A 22569-nucleotide genomic window follows, 5' to 3' on the forward strand; every position below is an offset into this window, starting at 1 on the left:
ATTTCAAACTTAGCAAATTGTTTTTTTTTTTCCTTCAAACATTGACTAAAGCCTACTCGAACACAATGTAGAAATGTACGTTTTGTGTAAATATTGCTTCAAGGTAGGAGAAACTCAATTTCAGCAATCACAATAATTAGAAAAGATACATAGATGTCAACGCAGCTCGAAGTGATAACCAGAATTGTCATTGCAGTGCTTATTTCAGAAGAAAGAAAATTACTCGACAAGGTGAAAATGTGGTAACAAAAGCACCAGTTCATACCTCATCAACTTCATGACAAGAATATTCAAGGGATGTTTCAACTACAAGGTTAGTGAGAATTTTGATATACCAATTCATTGATCATTTAGAGGAAGAAAGTGGCCTGCATTTTATATCACCAATAATAAGATTTTTTTATAAGACCTGCGTTTTTTTGTAAGACATAACGAATAAAAACGAAAGGAGCATAAAGACAGATACAAACCGACGAATTACATAATCGCTAAAACATGCTTTCTTATTAACTTCACAACCAGCAACAGAGGAAGTCGAAATATCACTATCACAACCATTAAGGATATTGCACAAAACTGTTCATAGTCAGAGTAGAGTTGTCATCCCTTGCAAGTTTGAGACTCTTCGCACTCCAGGGCTGTCGTCCACTTGGGCAGCCTGCGCATTTTGTTGGCGGAAACTCTGTCGCGGAAGATTGATTGGAAGAGGCTCCAACTTTGACTTTAAAACTGACAGTACCAATATTAAGATCCTGAAAGCTATCGGGAAGTGAGATAATTCCCAGCATGGACAGGGATCGTGCCAGTAGAAGTTCAGAATGCAGAATGTTCAAAGTCGTAGATGATCTCTAGTAACATAATAATTACCAATATGGGCTTTATTTTTACGCCACTGATCGCCCAGGTTATTTGCAATGAATAAAAGACGGTAGTAGGGATAAACCATGGTCAAACAGAGAGCAATACCAGCAATTGATTCTGGTGATTTTGGTGATATAATCCCCAATGACATTCCGCCGATAGCAGAAAAAATAAGGCAGACCAGCCGCACATAAAATACCCCGCGAAGCAGCGTGGAGATAGCTGCAAGAGAGGTAACGAAACCTATTGTGTTGAGGAAATAAAGAAACGGGAACCCTTTCGACTCCATTTGTACTTCTCCTGCGGCGTCGCTGGTGTATATAGTTGTCTTCTTGCTGGCAAAATTTGAACTAGAAGAAATATTGGAAGAATTGTTGCTAAACAAAATGGTGTCACCTCCTGATGAAACTCCACCTGGAGGGCTTAGGATAGTTTGATAGCTAGCTGTAAAAAATACTAGAGCAACCATAAGGATGGCATTTCGCTTCTCACTTGACATGCCATCAAAACAACCATCAGGATCTGCACTTAGCTCGAGAAATGTATTGGTGAATCTTGCCTTTGAACTCCGAATATGGGCAAAAGTAGGAAGTAGACGTAGAGATGAAGATGTTTTCGCACCTGCATTACTTAAAATTTTGGCAATCTTCTCATCACCTGTGTTTGGCAGTCCCATGAAAGTATCAAGACATGTGAAACCTTCTAAATTCTTCTCATTTATTCTCACTTTTTTGATTAGCAACCTGACAACCTGAAGAAGTGACCAAGATGTCGATAAAATTAGCTACTTAAATGCTTATTGTACAAACTGCATATAGTCAGTTTTTAGATATCGTGCTTATAACCTTCTTGCCCAAAAAAAAATCACAGCAAAACTCCCAATGTATATGAAGAGTTGCTATTTGATCACATCAATTGCAACATAATTTTGTGAAGTTGCTATTTGATCATATTAATTGTAACATTATTTGGTGAAGCGAATTGTCACCGACAAAATTTCAAGCTACAAAACGATGAACGTTCAAGTGTATAGCAAAATTATGAAGAAACATACTAAACCGCTAAGAGTTGGAGACCTACAAGAGGACCAAACTTAATTAAAATGGTGCTCAATAGAACCTATAATGGATGTTTGGTCGAATTTCAAATGGGCCAAATTTGAGGAATTACACCAAAATATGAGTAATTATTATTTAAACGAATGAACTTTTTTTTTGGGTAAGTTAAGCTAATGAACTTTGCTTCTAAAATATGCACAAAGGTCAAAAAGACTTGCATAGTTATCATATTTAATTAATAAGTGTAAAAGAAAAAAAAATTAGGAAAAAGATTTCTTGCCTCAAAGTTGTTTCTAGAGGCTGCAATATGCAAGGCAGTATCTCCATTCTCATCTGTCCAGGTCAAGATGCGTTCCTTATTATTTCTCTTGACCCAACTCAAGAGCACCTGTAAAGCTCTGACATTCATATTTCTCACAGCAATATGAACAGCCGTTTCTCCACGAATAGTCAAATCTTGAGTGGATTCCGGGCATGCCTCTAGAAATTCAGCCAAAAGCTCAGCGTCGCCCACTTCAGCTACATAGTGCAATGGCGTGAACCTCTCTCTTCCTTTGACGCGAATGAATTGAGGATCGTGCTTAATGAGCCGTTTAACTGTTTGGGTTTTTCCATGTCTCAGTGCCAAGTCCAGTGGACTATACCCGTCCGGGTTGAGCTTCGTGCTGAAAGAGGGCTTTAAGCTTAGGACTTCAATGGCAAAGTGGGTGGAGCCAGCAGCTGCTGCTATGTGTGCAGGCGTATGCACAAATGATGGCTCATCATATTTATCCAGAAGGGTTGGATCCTGCGGGAGTAAATCATATAAGGCGTTTATGTCTCCTGATTGAGCGGCCTCAGCCAGTGTCTCTTCCATAACTTGCTTTGAGACTTAATTCGGCAATTTTTCACCACATATTTATAAGCCACCGATAATACTTCTATATTGCACAACTTCATCGCCCTAGCTAAGAAACTTGCTTGGAAGGTTCACTGACATTCCTTGGCATTTTACATAATCCCAATCCAATGTTTCCTTTTTCCAAGTCTTACCTAATCCAATATTATATTGTTGGCCCTAATCCTATCTCTCAGCAATTGTCTTTAGTCTTGGCTCTATTCAGGGGCGAGCCATGAATTTTCTCGTTATGGTGCCAAAAATTCTTGCACTTGCATTATATTTATTACTCTGGTCTCATCTTTCCGTTTCATACTCCAATTTTCTAGTCGGCCGAGCATATCTATTTAGCCTCTACACTTTTTTCACTTAATCTGAAAACCAATGTGTATGATATGTCAGGTAGATGCACTTGTGCAGCAAATATATTTTATGGTTACAACTAATATAATCACACTCTCTCCAATATCACATGACAATATGCAGCTTTATGTCCATAATGCACAAATGCCTCCATCATTCAAGCACTGCACTTCATCTCCTTTTTTTTTTGGAATCTGGGATTTTTGATCGGCAACAATTATAAATTTGTTAAAAATATTGATATTTTTTATTTTGCCTTTCACCACTTCCCGTGTCCTTTCCGATCCTAATTACCAAGTTCACGATTTGAACCTTGAATCTGACAGTGAAAAAAGCTCTCTCATCACTAGGGTTAACAGTATTGTTATTGATACTGAACAAAAGTGGTGCTATTACAGTAGATGAGTGCTTGTTGCTTGTACTTGATTTGTGTTGGGGAGAGTCGAACAAGAGGGACAAGAAGAAGGAAAAGGTTAGACTAGCACTTCAATCCTCAAACCACCTTATTTATCGATATATATAGGATCAATTGTTTTTAATGGACCAAATTGGAAAACAAAAGATTATAAGATAAAAATAAAATACTCTATAAAATTGGATATGGAGATGACAAGAAGTAAATTTCATATTTAGCCAAATAAGAGATTGGAAAAGACAAGTGTTCCATTAAACATTTTGTAAATTCCTCGCTATTTGAACTTCCTTTATGTCTAGTTGTGAGGTCAAGGAAGGAGATTAAGTTAATGTAATCAGTTAGATAATCAAATTAATACTCTACAGAGAACTTTGATGTATTTCACTAGGATATGTTTTGAGCTTCAGTGCCCAATTCTTGCCCTGTACCCGAACAATAATGTCAAAATCTTGTGCTGCAAAGAAATACTGGCAGCCGTCGACTTCATTTTCAATTTAATCTCACGCTCACACCTAAGATGGAAGATGATCGTGTTCATCAGAACCCAGGAAGCAAGCTCCAAACAAGGGGCAGTAGCAATAGTACCAGGAGGAGGTGGTACTTGTAGTTGCTGCGTGGATTTGGAGTCGTTTTCTAATATACTAATAGCAGACTGAGTAGCAGCAGAGGAAGAGGTTCTGGAGGACTTAAACGGAGGCGGCATAGGGAGTTGGAATAGAACGAGAACGCGACTGCCGTGGCAGCACAAGGCTTGACATTGGATTTGACGGCGGCAAGGAGTGGAGGCAAAATAACAAACCATGAAGAATTGTAATAAAATCAGCCGAATTTATCCTACTACTATTGCTATTGATAATAGTAACAAGATTCCTACTACACATACGAAAAGAAGAATTTATGAAAGAATCAGTCAGGTGGTGGTTGTGATTGGAATCCAAGAAACATGCCACGTGGGACAGCCCGGGTTATTGCAGCGGAAGCAGCAATAAAATCGTTGTTGTTGTTGTGATTACCATTGTTATCATTGGTATAGATAAATGTGCTATCGGAAGAAGAATTGGTACTCGTGTTGTTAGTTTAGTATCACTACTTTTAGGGTCATTTGTTGCCATTTAGACAAATTTGTTGTTGATGATATTATCGACCGCGTGGCCAAGAGGAAAGAGTTGCAGTGGCAGAAGTAGATGGAGAAGAAGGTCCTGATTTCCTTCTCCTGCCCTACTTCTTAAATTCCATTATTTTTCTGTTAAGAAAAAAAAAAAAAAGTAAAGGGACAGAAAGGTGAACAGGCCACTGGAGATGAGGATAGATGAAGAAGAAAGAATTGTTGAGCAGGGCAATTTCATAGATGATGACGATGATGAGGAACAGGGGAGGATTGTGGGTCGAGTGACATAATGCTGTGTTCTGACGTTTTTGCCCCTAAAAAGTTAATTGTAAGTAAAGCTTGACTGACCATCATGCTGTCTGTCATAGCCCCAAATTTAGATGGAATGACAGAGAAGTTGCAAATTTAATAATTGAGTGACATTTTTGGTGAAAAAATGTTAAAGTAACTAATCAAAACAGGCTAAATTAAAGGCTCACACTTAGATTCGATTATCAAAAATTTAATGACTCAAATTATATCGTATATCTCACTGATTGTTATGATACAATTTAAATCATTAAATCTTTAAAAATCGATCCATCCAAGGTTTTGGACCAAACTAAATAGTTTGGTGATGTTTAGGACCATTTGCTCTTTTTCTAATCCACGATTCGAGGATGCAGCGTTGGATTTTCAAATTGCAATATACGAATTGAACAATTTACTTGGTGGAGGCGTCATCAAGTCTCTCTTCTTTTCTTGTTTAGTGGAGGGGAGACTTCAAGTCTTCGAGTTTGAGAGAGACGTCATCGAGTCTCTCTCTTCTTTACTTGTTTAGTGGATGGGAGACTTCATGTCTTTGAGTTTGATAGAGACCCTTTGTCAGAAACATAGAAAGTAATTTGGCCGGCTGAGCTTGTTATTGTTTATTAACAAGGTGGGGTAGTTACGCACCAAATTGAAGAAAAAACTAGGTAGCAATTGGATTTGGACCCAAAAAAAAAAAAGATTTGGACAAGTATATTTGTGGTTTTGATGTGATTGCATGACTTTTGTTTATTTTATTTGATGTGATAAATATTAACATTATTTTGTTATATACATGAAATTTGTGTTTTTTTTTTTTTTTTGCATAAATTTTGTTCACATACACGAATTCAATATATAAGTACATCCACCACATCTTGAAAGAACTACAATAACAATACGAATCGTACCAAAATGCAATTATACTTGTCTCAATCCTGTAGGAATACATATTTCCTGCGCATAAATCCCTCGAATGGATGATGGCCTAGTAACAAGTGTTTGTACTACATTATGTCAAATCAAATATTGTGGTACGTCTCTATTTCTTATGGGTCTTTATGGTTTTAAATGTTTTTCATGTTTTTGACGTGTTATTTGGGTATTTTATTAGTTTTTGAGTGTTTTTACTAGAACCATTGTGAATGTGTGCTTTGCAATACAAGGCAACCAAATGGATAATGTGTGTAAAAAAAAAAAAGAAGGTTAATGTGTGATTTTGGACTGTTTTTATTAAGAAAACGCATATGTCTGTCCATTTGATTCATAATATTCACTTGATAAATATGCATTGGGAATTAGAAAAGTTTACTATATATTTCAGTTGGCAAAATGGGAAAGCAATCAATACTCTATGTCGACTTTAAAATGTCAATTCTTATTTTGAGACATTAAAAAGGTGGAAGAATGACATAAAGAATAAGATGGATGGAGTATGAAAACTCTATCATCCATATATCTAGCACTTACATTCGTATTTCTACGTTACTTTGATCTAATCTGAGCCATCAATGGCTCCATAGCATACCATAAAAGATTAATATCTTGTCCATAAATCAATGAGCCGGCCCTTCATTTTCCTTATAGCAAAATATGATGATTGTGCAGGTTAAGCATCTGCCCATGCTGTTCTTTCAGTTCCATATGAGGAGACGCTGCTGAAGTAATGTAATTATAGCGAACGTGGTCTACACACTCTATACGGCATTCCACTGTTTTGAAACTTAAAGATGAAAGTGCTGATTTAAATACCCTTTAAGTTGGTTGACAAAATCAGCCTGTCAACGGAGCCATTACAAGAGGGAAGGAGAATATGCAGCTCGTCCGGACGGACTTGAATTGAATTGGATTGGTGGCAAAATCTGTTGTGACAGACAATCTTATGAAGCCATTGCTGGCCCAAATTCATCACGGCGTACATGAATTGAATTGGACTGCCAACTTAAAACGTTGTCCTTTACAAATTTTCAAATGTGGAGCCCCACTCGAGTTACCTTCTTTTCGGATACGATAATTCTTATTTTACTTGATGCGGAAGCATGAGAAGCAAAGGGGTTATACGAATACCCTTCATCAGAAAATTGTTACATGGACTAAACTCAGACATGAATCAAAGATTCATAAAAACGTGACAGAACTCACAAAACTTGGGTAAACCAACAATATTTGATATGTTATGAAAAAAGTCTGAATACAAAAACCCTAGATATGTCTATTTATAGGCTACAAGTGTTCTAAACTAAATAGAAAACGAAAATACAACTAAAAAATAGAAAAATGATGAAAATCACGATGTCATGCATGATGAAGTCTAGGGCTAGACTTGGAGCTGGACATGAAGCCAGACTTCATCCAACCTTGTTCCATACCACTACTCTACACTACAACGAGGGAGTGGAACTGAAGGGATCATTGAGGAATCCAAAGTGAATTGAACTACCTCTAAATCAGACGGGCGTATTATACACCCACAAGTAAAATTCTAGGAAATTCTGCATTTCACAAGTCTACTTGGGTTACTTGGGTGTCGCTTAATTTGATTCTTAAATTGACGTGTATTGAGGAGCAATTGTGACTTCTTAAAAGAGATGTGAGAGAATAATCAATGAGAAATGCACAATGTCAATTTAAATGTAGTTTTGTTAAGAAGTAGTAATATCTATTGGCATATTAAATCAAGACTCAAAAATAAAAATTTCTGTATTGTTATTTAGTAGTGTTTTACTCAAGTCAAGTTTTTAGTAGCTTTATTGGAGTCATGTTATGGTGGTTTTAGTATTTAGGAATTGATAATTTATTAGGAAATTTCTTATAGTTATAAGACTTGTTTGCCAAGTCACCTAGGTTAATAAATAGGAAGTCTTATTATTATATTAGTTGAAAAGAGTGAAATTTGATAGACTTGTTCTTATTGCATGTGATTAATATATTATTGTCGGTATTTAGTTCTCTTCTCCCGCACGTATTCTTATGTGTGTAAATTGACTCCCCACATATATGGTGTTTATGAAATATATCTCCTATAAGTTTTTAGTTAATTTTTGAGTTCTACATATGGTATCAAAACCCTGCGTTCAAGAAATTGATCCTAGAGTGCTTGTGAATATTGGAAAATTGTCCCGGTTACAAGATTAGTTGTGGATATTTTTCGCTGTTAAAGTTAGAGTATAAGAATTGCAGTTGTGAAGAAGTCATTTGATTGATTTAGTCCGCAAGGTTGGTCATGGAGTATCCAATTGGTGAAAATTGGACCATAAAATTGGTATGGAAGAATTGTCAAATTGATTGTGGTTGTGAAAACAAAGATTAGAGAAGCATCCTATTAGTTAAATTGTGGTTATGAAAATCACAAAGTAAGTTATCAATAAATTGACAACAAATTGTGCTACAAAGTTGTCTATCCAGGTGCGAGGATTATTGTAACAAGAAAAGTGTTTGAAGACGAAGAACTAGTACAAAGTGAAATTGATATAATTTGCAAGGGAGATTATTGTTTGTGATGGTGGTAAATCAGATCCAAGAAAGAGCTTGATTTGAGGGAGGCAATATTGACATATTAAATCAAGGCATAAAAATAGAAAATTCTATATTGTTATTTAGCAATGTTTTAGTCAAGTTAATTTTTTAGTAACTTTATTGGAGTCAAATTATGGTAGTTTTAATATTTAGAAATTGGTAATTTATTAAGAAATTTTTTATGATTGTAAGATTTGTTTACCAAGTCACCAAGGTTTATAAATAGAAAGTCTCATCATTATATCAGTTGAGAAGAGTGAAATTTGATAGACTTGTTCTTATGGTGTGTAATTAATATATTATTGTTGATATTTATTTTTCTTCTCCCGCACATATTCTTATGTGTATAAATTGCCTTCCCCACATACATGGAGTTTATGAAATGTATCTCCTATATATTTTTGGTGAATTTTTGGGTTTCTACGATATCCTAGTGCTAAGAACCTGATTATGTCATTCCAAAATAAAACCCTTTTAATAGTTAAACTATTAGTAATATTTTGATTTTCAACATCATAACATAATATTAGTGTGATTTTTATTTTCTTTAACTAACCTTTTTTTTTAAAAAAAAAACTTAATATAATTCGAAGTCAAAGATCTAATGTATTTAGAACTTTTTTGTTTCAAGCTTCTACATGATTTATAGCTCAAAATCTAACAGATAATGAAGGATGCTTTCATATTTTATCCAAATGATTATATACTCATAATTTTATTACACCTAAATCACAAGGACTATAACACTTTATGTATACAACTAATAATCGGATGTATGATATATATATGTGTGTGTGTGTGTTTTCTTACTGGCGATTTCTATATTCTTCGATGCATCATTTCAAACGCATGCATTCTCTATATTTCTTTCTTTCTATTAATCATATGGTGTATCTCATCTTTGCATTTTAACTAAAGAAAGATGAATTACTCTCAAATTATGAATTAGAAGGAATTCTTATATTACACTTGAGTCTCTCCTGACTTTTTGAGTTTTTCTTTTATCATACCCTTGATGCTTAGAGCCCATTTGGATTTCATTTTTTGCAAACTTTGTATAAAAAAAATAACGTTATATTACTTTTTCAAAACGCATTGGATTGGAGGTAAAAAAGTTGTTGAAAAATGTATTAAGCAAATATTCTTTAAAAATTTTTTTTGTCAACAAAACCAGCAATCCAAATAAGGCTTTAGTTTTCTTTGGGTTAGTGGGAGTTTCAAAAAGTTAGTAAATTAAATTCTATGTTGAGATTCATTTTTTAGTCAGACAGCAGCAACATGATTGCTAAAAGATTTCTCAGTCCAGAAGAATACCACTGTGGAAGATTACATCCATCTCAGATGCCAAATTGTTTGACCAAATGACCATCTACCTCTTGTACTTACTCTAGTACCATTGACGGGTATTTTACATACGTGCAAGCTAAAAAATACCGAATTACACCCGTTCACTGCAAGTATACAGATCAACTAGTAGTTTAGGGTATATATCGGGTCGATCCCACAAGGAAGAGTGAACAATTACCGGTATTACTAAAGCTTCTCTATTATTTAGACTATCAATGAATTATAACAAATTTATCCTACTGAAATTATACAAAATGACAAATGAAAGCTCCTTAGGTTATGGTATCCCCAACTACTCATGCAAGTGCTATATTTGGATCATTAATTACTACATCTAGGCTAATTATGGTGAAATTTCCTTATGCATTTGAATCCTACTTTCGTAGTGAATCAATTATACTTATAACTAATTCATACATATTCTCATGGTTATGAAATTAGCTACAAGTTCATTTCTTCAGTGAAATTACATGAAATGAATCACTAAAAACCACATAGGTGCACCTCTACTTTCGTGAGTGTACTCCCTATGTTTAGCACTTCTTGAACTAGTGTTAAGTCTCAATTTTCATTGCAGAAATAACACCTTAGATAATCACAATCAATGGTACCAGATTAATCATGATTTAAGAAGCCAAAGTGCTAAATAACTTGCTCAAATCATAGCAGTCAAATAACCAAATAATAAACACTAACAATTATAGAAAGTTCAACCAAACCCAAGGCTTAAACCTTAGATACACATATTAAACACAAAATCCAGAACTTGTATATTAACTAAACTTGGAATCAAGTACAAAAGATAAAGAGTTTGGAAGGAATACAACCCTTGTCACATGAGCTTTCTTCCTTGCCTTCTTCATCCTCCATCTTCATCCTAATCTAGATAATAAACAAGAATGGACAGACTATACTACACTATACTAAGCTAAACTAACGCTAGAGAGATGAAAGAGCTACATTTCTGCAACTTCAAGCTTTCTCCCGTAGCTCACTCTCTATTTTCCTGCTATGAACTCCAATCCCTCTCTCCTTCTTGCAATGAATTTTGGCTCTTTTATGATGAAAGATGGTCAAGAAATGAGGCCTCCACCTTCCTTTTACAGCTGGAGATGTTTCTCACATGTCTAGCAACGCATGTGAGTTGGTGGAGGTGAAATTGAGTTTTACGCGTACAAAGCAGCCTTTTCTGACCACAATCCGGCCAGGAATCCGGCCACAAATCCGGCCAAATTCCGGCCGGATTGCTACAGTGACCATTTGGTCACTTCTGGTTCAATTTCCAGCTCTGCTCCGATTTTGCATCAACTTCCACTGAACTTTTCTTGATGATAAAAGCTGATTTAGCTCTTTACCAAAACATGAAACTTGTAGCCCTTTGAGTTAGCTTTCCAATGCATCAAGAATCACCTCATTTGGATCTGTGTAGGCTGAGAAATGACCGAAATACCCTTACCTGCTCATTGCCCTGTTCCAGTTTCGACCAGTAGAAATTTGCTATTGTAATTCGGCATTTTGACCTAGAAAACCTTTAAACTGGATTTAGATGTCTTCACCAAAGTTGTAGATATATCTCTTATCTTCAAATGGGTTCAAGAATCATCTCAATCCGATCATTGTAGCTCAAGTTATAGCCGAAATACGAAAATGTGTCAAAACTGTCAAAATACACAAAATCCAAGTAAAAAGTGATAAAAACCTCATTTAATTGAACAAAAGCATTTTATACCAATTATAGCCAAAATAAATCATTTTCTTCCAATAATATACCCAAAGTGACTAAAAATAATATAAAATATCATACAATTATTACGTAAATTAGTCACTTATCAAACTCCCCCACACTTAAATCATTGCTTGTCCTCAAGCAATCCACACATAATCAACTACAATGATTCAAGAGGTGAAACAATATATGCATTTTGTCCAATTTAATTCCTCAAGATTTGGAAAATAATCATTATACAATTATTCAATTTACACTAAATACTCATAATATCAAGTAAAGGAAAGATAATTATACCCTAAATTCAACAAGTTAAACTTAATCTCTTACCCTAACTTAATTTGACAAATAAGCAAATCACATAGTCAATTTATAGTCTTCCTCCTCCTATAATCATCTTTCTCTCAAAATTCTATAACTAAGAGGGATTTATTCATACAAATTTTACTTAAATAGTGAGAATGCCTTTTTACGCGAAAATCGACACTTTTAGGTGAAGATCCCCGGTTACTCAACATTTCACTTATTCAAGTTGCTATGCATACTCTTAATTCAAGTACCTTTTTACGCGAATGTCGACATTTGTAGATGCCAACCCCCGGTTACTTGGTACAAGAATCATTGGAGTAGAACAATTTTTTTTACTTTCTTTTTTTCTCTTTTTTTTTCTTTTTTTTTTCTTATTATTATTTTTTTAGAAATAAAGGACAATAAATAGATATTCCCTCTTAGAAAATATATAAGACTAATCAAAGGAGGAGTATAGCCTTTTATCGACTATATCAATCACTTACTTGAAAAATTAAGTAAAGAGAAGAAATCTCATTAAACATGTAAAATTATAGGCATAATTTTCCTTACTTTACCAAATATACTTTCTAAAATGTAAAAATCCTAATTGCATAATAACCATTTCCAAGTTAAATGAGGACTAAACTTTCCAAAATACATATAAAGTTTCAACAATTGGAAGAATTAAACACTTAAGGTTGGAATACTTTGGCCCTTTTTGAAATAAAAATGAAAAAATTGAAGAACTTTTGGGCCATAGTGAAATATTGGACAAGATGTTAGAAAAATTTTGACGGAGTTTCCCCATATAAATGGAAGAAAACTCCCTGCCAACAAACCCAATTTCAATCAAATTATCCACATGGCAAATAATTCAAACACAATTCCAACATTTCTAAGCATTTAAATCCACAAAATATCATCACATAGAAAGTATTTGCAAGTTCAAATATTTCCTCCCCCACACTTAAACTTCACATTGTCCTCAATGTGAGAAAAGGAAAATAAATAAAGAGTAAAAGAAAATACTCCCCTTATGACTTGCGCGATCCAAATCCATGGCAATGTGATGAATTTCCAACCGTATTTGAGAAAGAATGGAGAGTTCACTTATTGCACCCTGAAAAAGACAAAATCAAAACAAATAAATTTCTTAAAAATAAACGGTTGCAATCAACAAGAAGTAAACATGCAAGTCAAGGAAAAAGGAAAAATGATCGAGCATGTGGAACCATACAATGTTCATGGGATAAAAACATGAAATGAGCTAATCTTTGCTAATGAAATATATGCATTAGTATCCAAAGCAAAGGGAAGCTAATTTCACACAAAAAATCCACAATCATGAACAAAATAAGTTCCATTTATACATTTTGTCATCAATGATCAAATCCCTTCAAGTACAAAAGTAATCTCAAAATGGAGGCAAACACACCAAACCAAAATATACATGACCTTCGTGAGAATTCATGAAATACTAAAAACTATTGAACCACAAAAATTGTAAGTGCATTTATGAATTTCATCAATTAAGGTCATCTTCAATTCACCTCTTCTTTTAGAATTACCTAAGAATTCACAAAATCATTCAATCAAGCACCTTTTCATTCATTAGATAATCTAAATTACTCACATGAATATCAAAAACTCCCACTAAGCTAATTAAAATGCTACATTTGGCTACTTAATATGCAACTTCGTTACCAAGCCAAATTAAGCATAAAACTAGCAAGAATTCACCAAATAAATACAATAAATGCAAATCACAAAATATATTTATCACTAACAATCACCAATAGTATCAATAAGCTGAAATAAATGCACCTAACTTCACATATTAAAAATTGCCTAAAAATAGAAAATATTCATTCATGGCAAAATTCAAATAACAAAGTTAGGCGAAGAATTGTTACCTCAAGGTGGTTTGGTGATGTTTAGAGATGAATATGATGTGAAAACCCCCAAGAAACTTACTCCAATATGACCTCAATTGAGTGATTCAAGAAAGTACAACCCTAACTATTGGTAAGGTTGAATCCACTTTAGAGTTGTTTTTGAAAGAATATGTACTATGAAATTCACTCTAAAAGATGGGAGAAAGTGATTTGGTGAAGGTTATTTGAAGATTAAATGGTGAAAAGTGATGTTTTAGTGAGTGGTGTGTGTTTGAGGTGTGAGTGTGTGTGTAGGTTGAAGAAGAAGGGAGAAAAATTGTGAGGAATCCGTGAAACGGCTTCATCTTACGCTGGTTACTGTTCACAATCCGGCCAGAAATTGGAGGGATTCGTGGAGAGATTGTTGGAGGGATTCTGGGCAGAAAATTTTTTTTTTTTTTTTTTTTTTTTACTGTTGCATATCCGGCCACTTTCTGGCCGGATTTACGGCCGGATTGTTGGCCGGATTTGCTACAGTGGATTTTTTTTTTTTTTTTTTTTTTTTTTTTTTTTTTACAATCCGGCCAGTTTTTGGCCGGATTTTCGGCCGGATATTAGGCAGTAGCTCCGAAAAAATTTTCTTTTCTCCCCTGACTATCCGGCCTTCAATCCGGCCAACATTTGGCCGGATTTATGGCCGGATTTGCTGCAGAAAAAGCTGTTTTCTGCAGTTTTTCCTCCAAATTTGCTTGGCCAACCTTCCACATTCAACCTACTTCATGTTTTTTGAATAAAATTCAAATTTAACATGATCATGTATGAATATAACTTAAACATGAAACACTTTAAATGCATGAAATGCAGCAATTGAACATGAAAACTCCCTTTTTGCCTTAATATAAACACCCTTGCAATTGAGATCATTTGCATGAACTCTTGCCATTGCCACCTACAAAACACACAAAAACATTAATCGAAGAACTAAAACTTACTAAAAACAAGCCAACATGAAGAAAAGTAGAGTTGAAAAGTGATCCAAGCCTTCGTTTTTAAAAGGATCCGAGGTCGTTTTTGAAAGGATCCGAGGTCAGATCATTGTGCTCAGAAAACGCGGCTCAAGAAAACGCGCCTCAAGGTGCGTTTTGTGAAGTCGCGTTTCTTCACCAAATTTGCAGCATTGAAAACGCGACTACGTGAGAAAACGCGACTTTAAGTCGCGTATTTGAAGGCGCGTTTTTGGTTTCTGAACAGGCTGGAAAACGCGAATTGGTAGAAAACGCGACTTCCTGTCGCGTTTTGAAGGCGCGTTTTCTTAATTATAGGCGCAGATTTGAAAACGCGATTCTATGAAAACGCGATTCAGTGGCGCGTTTCATTGAAAAACGCGTTTTCTGCTACAAAATTTAGCAGAAATTCAACTTTTGAATAATTACAAATGATACCCCAATTTCCCAAAATGCATCATAGATCATTTCTATGTCAAAATAAACCATTCACGCACATGTAAAATGATCTAAACATGCATTCTAAACCTCTTTAATGCATCAAAAACCACAATTACTGAATTTGAGGTATTGAGATCTTTGATCAAATTTCGCCTTTTTTGCCTCATTTGGTCACTTTTCCAAAACCTACAAATGAAAAATAACAAAATTACTCAAACTTATACTTTAAACATAAAATCACTCCAAAGTAACAGCAACTTAAACAAGCATTGGGTTGCCTCCCAATAAGCGCTTCTTTAAAATCAATAGCTTGACTATTTCACCTCATTTTTTCAAGGAGGCTTTGTTAGCGAATAATCCACCATTTTAGGCCGTGGTGGATCATTAAATGGTGACTTTATAGCCAAAGCCACATGATCTAATGATGTGAGAAATGAAAGTGACTTACCTATCCCAAGTGTTTCATAGATATTACCTTGAATATGCACCACTTGAGAACTTACCAAAGGAAATGTCATGAGAGTATCTTGGGCAGGAATACCTTTAGAACCTATACTTTCACTGCACTCCTCAAGAGGGGTGAAAAATGAGTCATTAAAACTCACCTCTTGAGGCTCAAAGTTAGTTTCAAAGGTATTATCATGTGAAATGGATATTTGCTCATTGAAATATAATTGAGATTCATCATTTTCATCCAAATGCAATCCATTTTCACATACAACATTTCCACCATTCATGCTAGGATCATTTTGCAAATTATTAGAAGAAATAACTTCACACAATACATTCAATTGCTCATGTATATCACCAAAGTGAGAAGCTAATTCATCTAACCTTTCTTCAATCCTATCAAAACGGTCAGAAGTTGCATTTGCTAACTTTTCTATTGCTGAATCAAATTGATTAGAATAATTTTTTGAAGCTAGCTCCCAAAATGCATTAGAATCATTAGCTAATGGTTCACTTTCTAACTCCCAAGGCAGAGGTGCATTAGCTAACTTCTCTATTGCCAACTCCCAAGATGGTTTTGATTCACATTGGACACTTTCAAGTTGGTAATCATAAAAATTTTCAAAATCACTATATGCACATTGATTATTCCAACCATAAGCAGGAGAATTGCTCCAATTAGCACTATATTGATCAAAACAAGGATTGTAATGCTCTAATTCATCATAATAATCCACATTTTGTGCTTGCATACATGTATTAGTAGCATGATAACCTCCACACAAGTCACAAATCACATGATAAGAATTAAAAGCATTAGCATTCCTCCCTTGCTCAATTTCATGCATCATGGTGTCCATTTGAACTTGTAACTTAATTACATCAAATTTTGCCTTTAAGCACCTTAAACCATCTTCAAAAGACATACATTCAGTAAATTCTTGGTTACCTCTGTTGAAGGAGCTTTGCACTTGGTAACCATCCATTGCCAAACCTCCATTTCTCAAGCATTGTCCTCCCCTGTTTTCTACTCTCCTTGATCCCCTAAACATGCTCTCAAAGTAGCTCAAAAACAAGTTTAGTCAAGAAGAATAGATGACTTTAAACATACAAAAACAAGACATTAAACATAAAAGACTCAACAAGACTCAAAACAAACAAGACACTTAACCAACAAAAACAAGTGAAATTGTCTAAATTAATAAAGTTGCTTTTCACACCGATATTGCCAAATCTTCCCCGGCAACGGCGCCAAAAACTTGACGGGTATTTTACATACGTGCAAGCTAAAAAATACCGAATTACACCCGTTCACTGCAAGTATACAGATCAACTAGTAGTTTAGGGTATATATCGGGTCGATCCCACAAGGAAGAGTGAACAATTACCGGTATTACTAAAGCTTCTCTATTATTTAGACTATCAATGAATTATAACAAATTTATCCTACTGAAATTATACAAAATGACAAATGAAAGCTCCTTAGGTTATGGTATCCCCAACTACTCATGCAAGTGCTATATTTGGATCATTAATTACTACATCTAGGCTAATTATGGTGAAATTTCCTTATGCATTTGAATCCTACTTTCGTAGTGAATCAATTATACTTATAACTAATTCATACCTATTCTCATGGTTATGAAATTAGCTACAAGTTCATTTCTTCAGTGAAATTACATGAAATGAATCACTAAAAACCACATAGGTGCACCTCTACTTTCGTGAGTGTACTCCCTATGTTTAGCACTTCTTGAACTAGTGTTAAGTCTCAATTTTCATTGCAGAAATAACACCTTAGATAATCACAATCAATGGTACCAGATTAATCATGATTTAAGAAGCCAAAGTGCTAAATAACTTGCTCAAATCATAGCAGTCAAATAACCAAATAATAAACACTAACAATTATAGAAAGTTCAACCAAACCCAAGGCTTAAACTTTAGATACACATATTAAACACAAAATCCATAACTTGTATATTAACTAAACTTGGAATCAAGTACAAAAGATAAAGAGTTTGGAAGGAATACAACCCTTGTCACATGAGCTTTCTTCCTTGCCTTCTTCATCCTCCATCTTCATCCTAATCTAGATAATAAACAAGAATGGACAGACTATACTACACTATACTAAGCTAAACTAACGCTAGAGAGATGAAAGAGCTACATTTCTGCAACTTCAAGCTTTCTCCCGTAGCTCACTCTCTATTTTCCTGCTATGAACTCCAATCCCTCTCTCCTTCTTGCAATGAATTTTGGCTCTTTTATGATGAAAGATGGTCAAGAAATGAGGCCTCCACCTTCCTTTTACAGCTGGAGATGTTTCTCACATGTCTAGCAACGCATGTGAGTTGGTGGAGGTGAAATTGAGTTTTACGCGTACAAAGCAGCCTTTTCTGACCACAATCCGGCCAGGAATCCGGCCACAAATCCGGCCAAATTCCGGCCGGATTGCTACAGTGACCATTTGGTCACTTCTGGTTCAATTTCCAGCTCTGCTCCGATTTTACATCAACTTCCACTGAACTTTTCTTGATGATAAAAGCTGATTTAGCTCTTTACCAAAACATGAAACTTGTAGCCCTTTGAGTTAGCTTTCCAATGCATCAAGAATCACCTCATTTGGATCTGTGTAGGCTGAGAAATGACCGAAATACCCTTACCTGCTCATTGCCCTGTTCCAGTTTCGACCAGTAGAAATTTGCTATTGTAATTCGGCATTTTGACCTAGAAAACCTTTAAACTGGATTTAGATGTCTTCACCAAAGTTGTAGATATATCTCTTATCTTCAAATGGGTTCAAGAATCATCTCAATCCGATCATTGTAGCTCAAGTTATAGCCGAAATACGAAAATGTGTCAAAACTGTCAAAATACACAAAATCCAAGTAAAAAGTGATAAAAACCTCATTTAATTGAACAAAAGCATTTTATACCAATTATAGCCAAAAGAAATCATTTTCTTCCAATAATATAACCAAAGTGACTAAAAATAATATAAAATATCATACAATTATTACGTAAATTAGTCACTTATCAATAATCTAGCAAAATTTGTAGGAAAAGTTGGCATATCTCAACAATCTTGAACGCTGTTGGAAGTGGGATAATTTGCAACATGGTCATGTATGTATTCTTAGCCAGTAAAAGTTCAAGATGTAGAATGTTCAAAATTGTAGATGATCACTACAAAGTAGTAACTTGATATGGGCTTTACGGTTTACAATTTTTTTTTTAGCTGGGCACGTCTATAGGAATTCCGTCATACGCTGATATGAAGCTTGGAATGAAGAAAGAGCGAGAGTCATGGAAATAATTACAGAACATCCCGTCAAGAAATAGAACACAGCATATGCCAGAATAGGAATTGAAGTTGGTGCTATGAGGACTATTGAATACATATAGCTAAGTGATAGAGCTGTTCCGACACATACCATATAATAATAAAGGGTTCTGGGGAGCAGACGGAAGATAATTCGAAGGGAAGCTGCAAAGATTACTGTGTTCAAGTAAACAATAATTGAGAAATCAGACATGGCCATTTGTGCTGTTCCTCTGGTGTCTGTTTTTCCCCCTTGATGAGGTGCATAGAAAGGGTTGTCGGAATATGAATTGCTATCACCTCCTGATGATGTTCCACCTGGAGGGCTTAGTACAGCTTGATAGGTAGCTGTCACAAATAGTACAGCTACCACAAGGAGGGCATTTCGCATATCACTTGACAAACCATCTATACTAGCATCAAATTCAATCATTTGCCTGAAAACTTTTCTGGTGAATGATTCCCTTGAACTCAAAAAATCGGCTAAAGTTTCAACGGGACGTAGTGATAAAGATCTCTTAGCACCTGCTCCGCGTAAAGCTTTAGCAATTCTCTCATCTCTTGTGGTTGCGAGTCCCATAAAAGCATCGAGGCATGTTAATCCTTCTAAGTTTTGTTCATTTATTCTCACTTCATTGATCAAGAGCTTTACAACCTGAAGAAATGACCAAGATTAAAATAGTCAGCAGATTTGCTGATCAGAAGCTTAGTATAGAAATTGCATACAGGAAGCTTTTACATATCGTGCATATAACCCTTCTACGAAACATATAATGCGTATGACGACTTGCATTTTGATCTTATCAAATATTATAACATACTTTTAGGGACATCAACGTACATTTAAGCTACAAAACTACAAGTACCAAGGGGCTAAGTAGACTGGGCACCAAAATGAGGACGAAAATTACTTAAAAAGGGGCTATGTAGACTAGTAGAGCTTAGGCAGGATGTTGAGCCAAATTTCAAAATGCGCCAAGTTCGGACATTTGCAATACGAATATGCAATAAGCTCAAAAGACATTTGCATAAGATTAATTTGTTTAATCAACATAAAAGAAAAAACAAGGATAAAGATTTCTTGCCTTGAAATTATTTGTAGAGGCTGCAATATGCAAGGCTGTCTCTCCATACTCATCTTTCCAGTTCAAGATCTGTCCATTGATGTTTGCTCTCTTGAGCCAACCTAAAAGCACCTGTAAAGCTCTGACATTATTATTTCTCACAGCAATATGAACAGCCGTTTCTCCACGAATAGTCAAATCTTGAGTGGACTCCGGGCATGCCTCTAGAAATTCAGCCAAAAGCTCAGAGTCGCCCACTTCAGCTACATAGTGCAATGGCGTGAACCTCTCTCTTCCTTTGACGCGAATGAACTGAGGATCGTGCTTAATGAGCCGTTTAACTGTTTGGGTTTTTCCATGTCTCAGTGCCAAGTCCAGTGGACTATACCCGTCCGGGTTGAGCTTCATGCTGAAAGAGGACTTTAAACTTAGGACTTCAATGGCAAAGTGGGTGGAGCCAGCAGCTGCTGCTATGTGTGCAGGCGTATCCACAAATGATGGCTCATCATATTTATCCAAAAGGGTTGGATCCTGCCGGAGTAAATGATATAAAGCGTTTATGTCTCCTGATTGAGCGGCTTCATGTAATGACTAGCTCAGCCACTAGACAAGCTTGAAATGCATTCCATGCATGCCGTTGAGTTAGTTAGAAGGGAATATTCGGGTAGTTAGTTTGTTAGTCTGTTACTGCCAGTCAGCAAGCAGGCAAGACATCATTTGCATGCAGCTAGATATCATCTGAGCTGTATAAAAGCATGAGGTTCCGGAAGAGAAAGACACTTTTGGCATTTGAATAAAATCTCAGTCTCTTTCTTCCTCAAGTCTTCTTTCCCCCTTCTCTGTTCTCTCTTTCCAGATTCATTACAGTGGTATCAGAGCTTCCGATCCTTGGATTCGGGAGCTTGATTCACAGCCATGGCAGAAGGTACACGCCTTAAGACAATCGAGGAGCAGGTCCGGAAGCAGGAAGCTAAATTGCAGACATTCATGGAGTCTACCAGCGAGGCACTTAAATCCATGGAGGAGAAGGTGCTGGCCAGCTCCACAGAGTTTAAGGCTCTAGTAGCGGGCATTTCGGCACAGATTGGAGGGATTACCAGGAATCCGCAACAAGAAAGGGGACTCCTAGTCACCCCTACAAGTTCCTTGCAAGGCACGTCCAGGCCCGGGCAGGTGCATCAGGAGAGAGGAGAACGCAATGCTTTCATTCCAGGGGTGCCCAAGCTAGAGTTTCCCAGATTTACTGGAGAGCAGGTAAGGGATTGGATTCAGAAATGCGAGACCTTCTTCCATTTGTATGGCATACTGGATTCGCAGAAGATGCTGATTGTAGGAATGCACTTGGAAGGAAGGGCAAATGTCTGGTTCCAAAGTTTCAAACAGGATAAAAGGACATTTGGATGGGAGGAGTTCAAGGAAGGAGCGAGTCGCAGATTCGGAGACCTTGGGGATGAGGATGGAGTTGAGGAATTCAGCAAACTACAGCAATCTTCCACAGTAATGGCTTATCAAGAGAAGTTTGAGGAATTGAGAGCCATAGTCCTGCTCAGGAATCAGGGGTTGAGTGAAAGTTATTTCGTCTCCAGCTATTTGAGCGGGTTACAGGAGGAGCTCAAGGCACTGGTCAAAATGCACAAACCTCAGACCCTACAAGAAGCTTTCGAGGTCGCAAGATGGCAGGAAAAGGCACTGGAGGTGATTTTCAAGAAGAGCAGGGCATCTAACAGGCATCCTTCACAGCTGAGTTCCAGTGGAGGAATGTCTCCACACAGACCACCTGTGACCAAGGCAGCAACAGTCAGCGAAGGGGATTCCACGAAGCAAGGTGCTGTTTCTCAACCATACAAGAGAATCACTCCCACCGAGTTCCAATACAGGAAGGAAAACCATTTGTGCTTTAAATGTGGAGCAAAGTTTGGACCAGGTCATGTGTGTAAGGACCAGGGGATACACATGATTGTTGCTACTAATTTAGAGGACAGGGTAGATGAGGAGGAGGTGATAGAATACCTGGGTAGTGGGACCAAACAGGAGGACGAACTATCCTTGCATTCACTCACAGGGAATCTGCTCTCTAGTACCATTCGGTTGCTAGGGGAGGTCAGAGACTCTGAAATTTCTATTCTACTGGACGGGGGCAGTTCGAATTGTTTCCTTAAGAAGACAGTTGCACGGAAGTGGCAGGAGCTTATCCAGCAACACAAACCTTTCAGAGTCAAAATTGCTGATGGTCAGGAACTTCCTTGCAGTCAGTGGATACCCAATTTCCAATGGAGTATGCAGGGACAAAAATTTTGCCACAATGTGTACCTGTTAGATTTGGAGCCCTATGATCTGATCATAGGGGTGGACTGGATGAAAGCCTACAGCCCACTAACCTTTGATTTTAAGCAATTGCAGGTCTCCTTCAATAAGGATGGTGACATGATGACATTGCGGGGGAACGGAGGTACTGCAAACACTAAGATGACTCAGGGAGAGGTGGCCAAAAGATACATGAGGAAGAAACTCAAGCAAGTTGTGCAGGCTTACACGGTCAGTACAGCTCAGTCACAGGTAAA

The 22569-nt window shown here is 36.3% G+C and overlaps 2 protein-coding genes across 2 annotated transcripts; both read right to left on the minus strand.

Moving 5' to 3' along the window:
• Positions 1-477: 477 nt before the first annotated feature.
• LOC113694594 (uncharacterized) lies at positions 478-2945 on the minus strand. The gene is made up of 2 exons (XM_027213441.2): positions 2200-2945; positions 478-1612 (listed from the first exon to the last, which is right to left on the minus strand). The coding sequence occupies exons 1-2, from the start codon at positions 2773-2775 to the stop codon at positions 830-832; spliced, it is 1359 nt and encodes a 452-aa protein (XP_027069242.1). The 5' UTR covers positions 2776-2945; the 3' UTR covers positions 478-829.
• Positions 2946-18870: 15925 nt separating this feature from the next.
• LOC113694587 (ankyrin repeat-containing protein BDA1-like) lies at positions 18871-20925 on the minus strand. The gene is made up of 3 exons (XM_072071481.1): positions 20920-20925; positions 20030-20599; positions 18871-19599 (listed from the first exon to the last, which is right to left on the minus strand). The coding sequence occupies exons 1-3, from the start codon at positions 20923-20925 to the stop codon at positions 18871-18873; spliced, it is 1305 nt and encodes a 434-aa protein (XP_071927582.1).
• Between the last annotated feature and the right edge of the window lie 1644 nt (positions 20926-22569).

Source organism: Coffea arabica, chromosome 1e (assembly GCF_036785885.1).
Source record: "Coffea arabica cultivar ET-39 chromosome 1e, Coffea Arabica ET-39 HiFi, whole genome shotgun sequence".
NCBI lineage: Eukaryota > Viridiplantae > Streptophyta > Magnoliopsida > Gentianales > Rubiaceae > Coffea > Coffea arabica.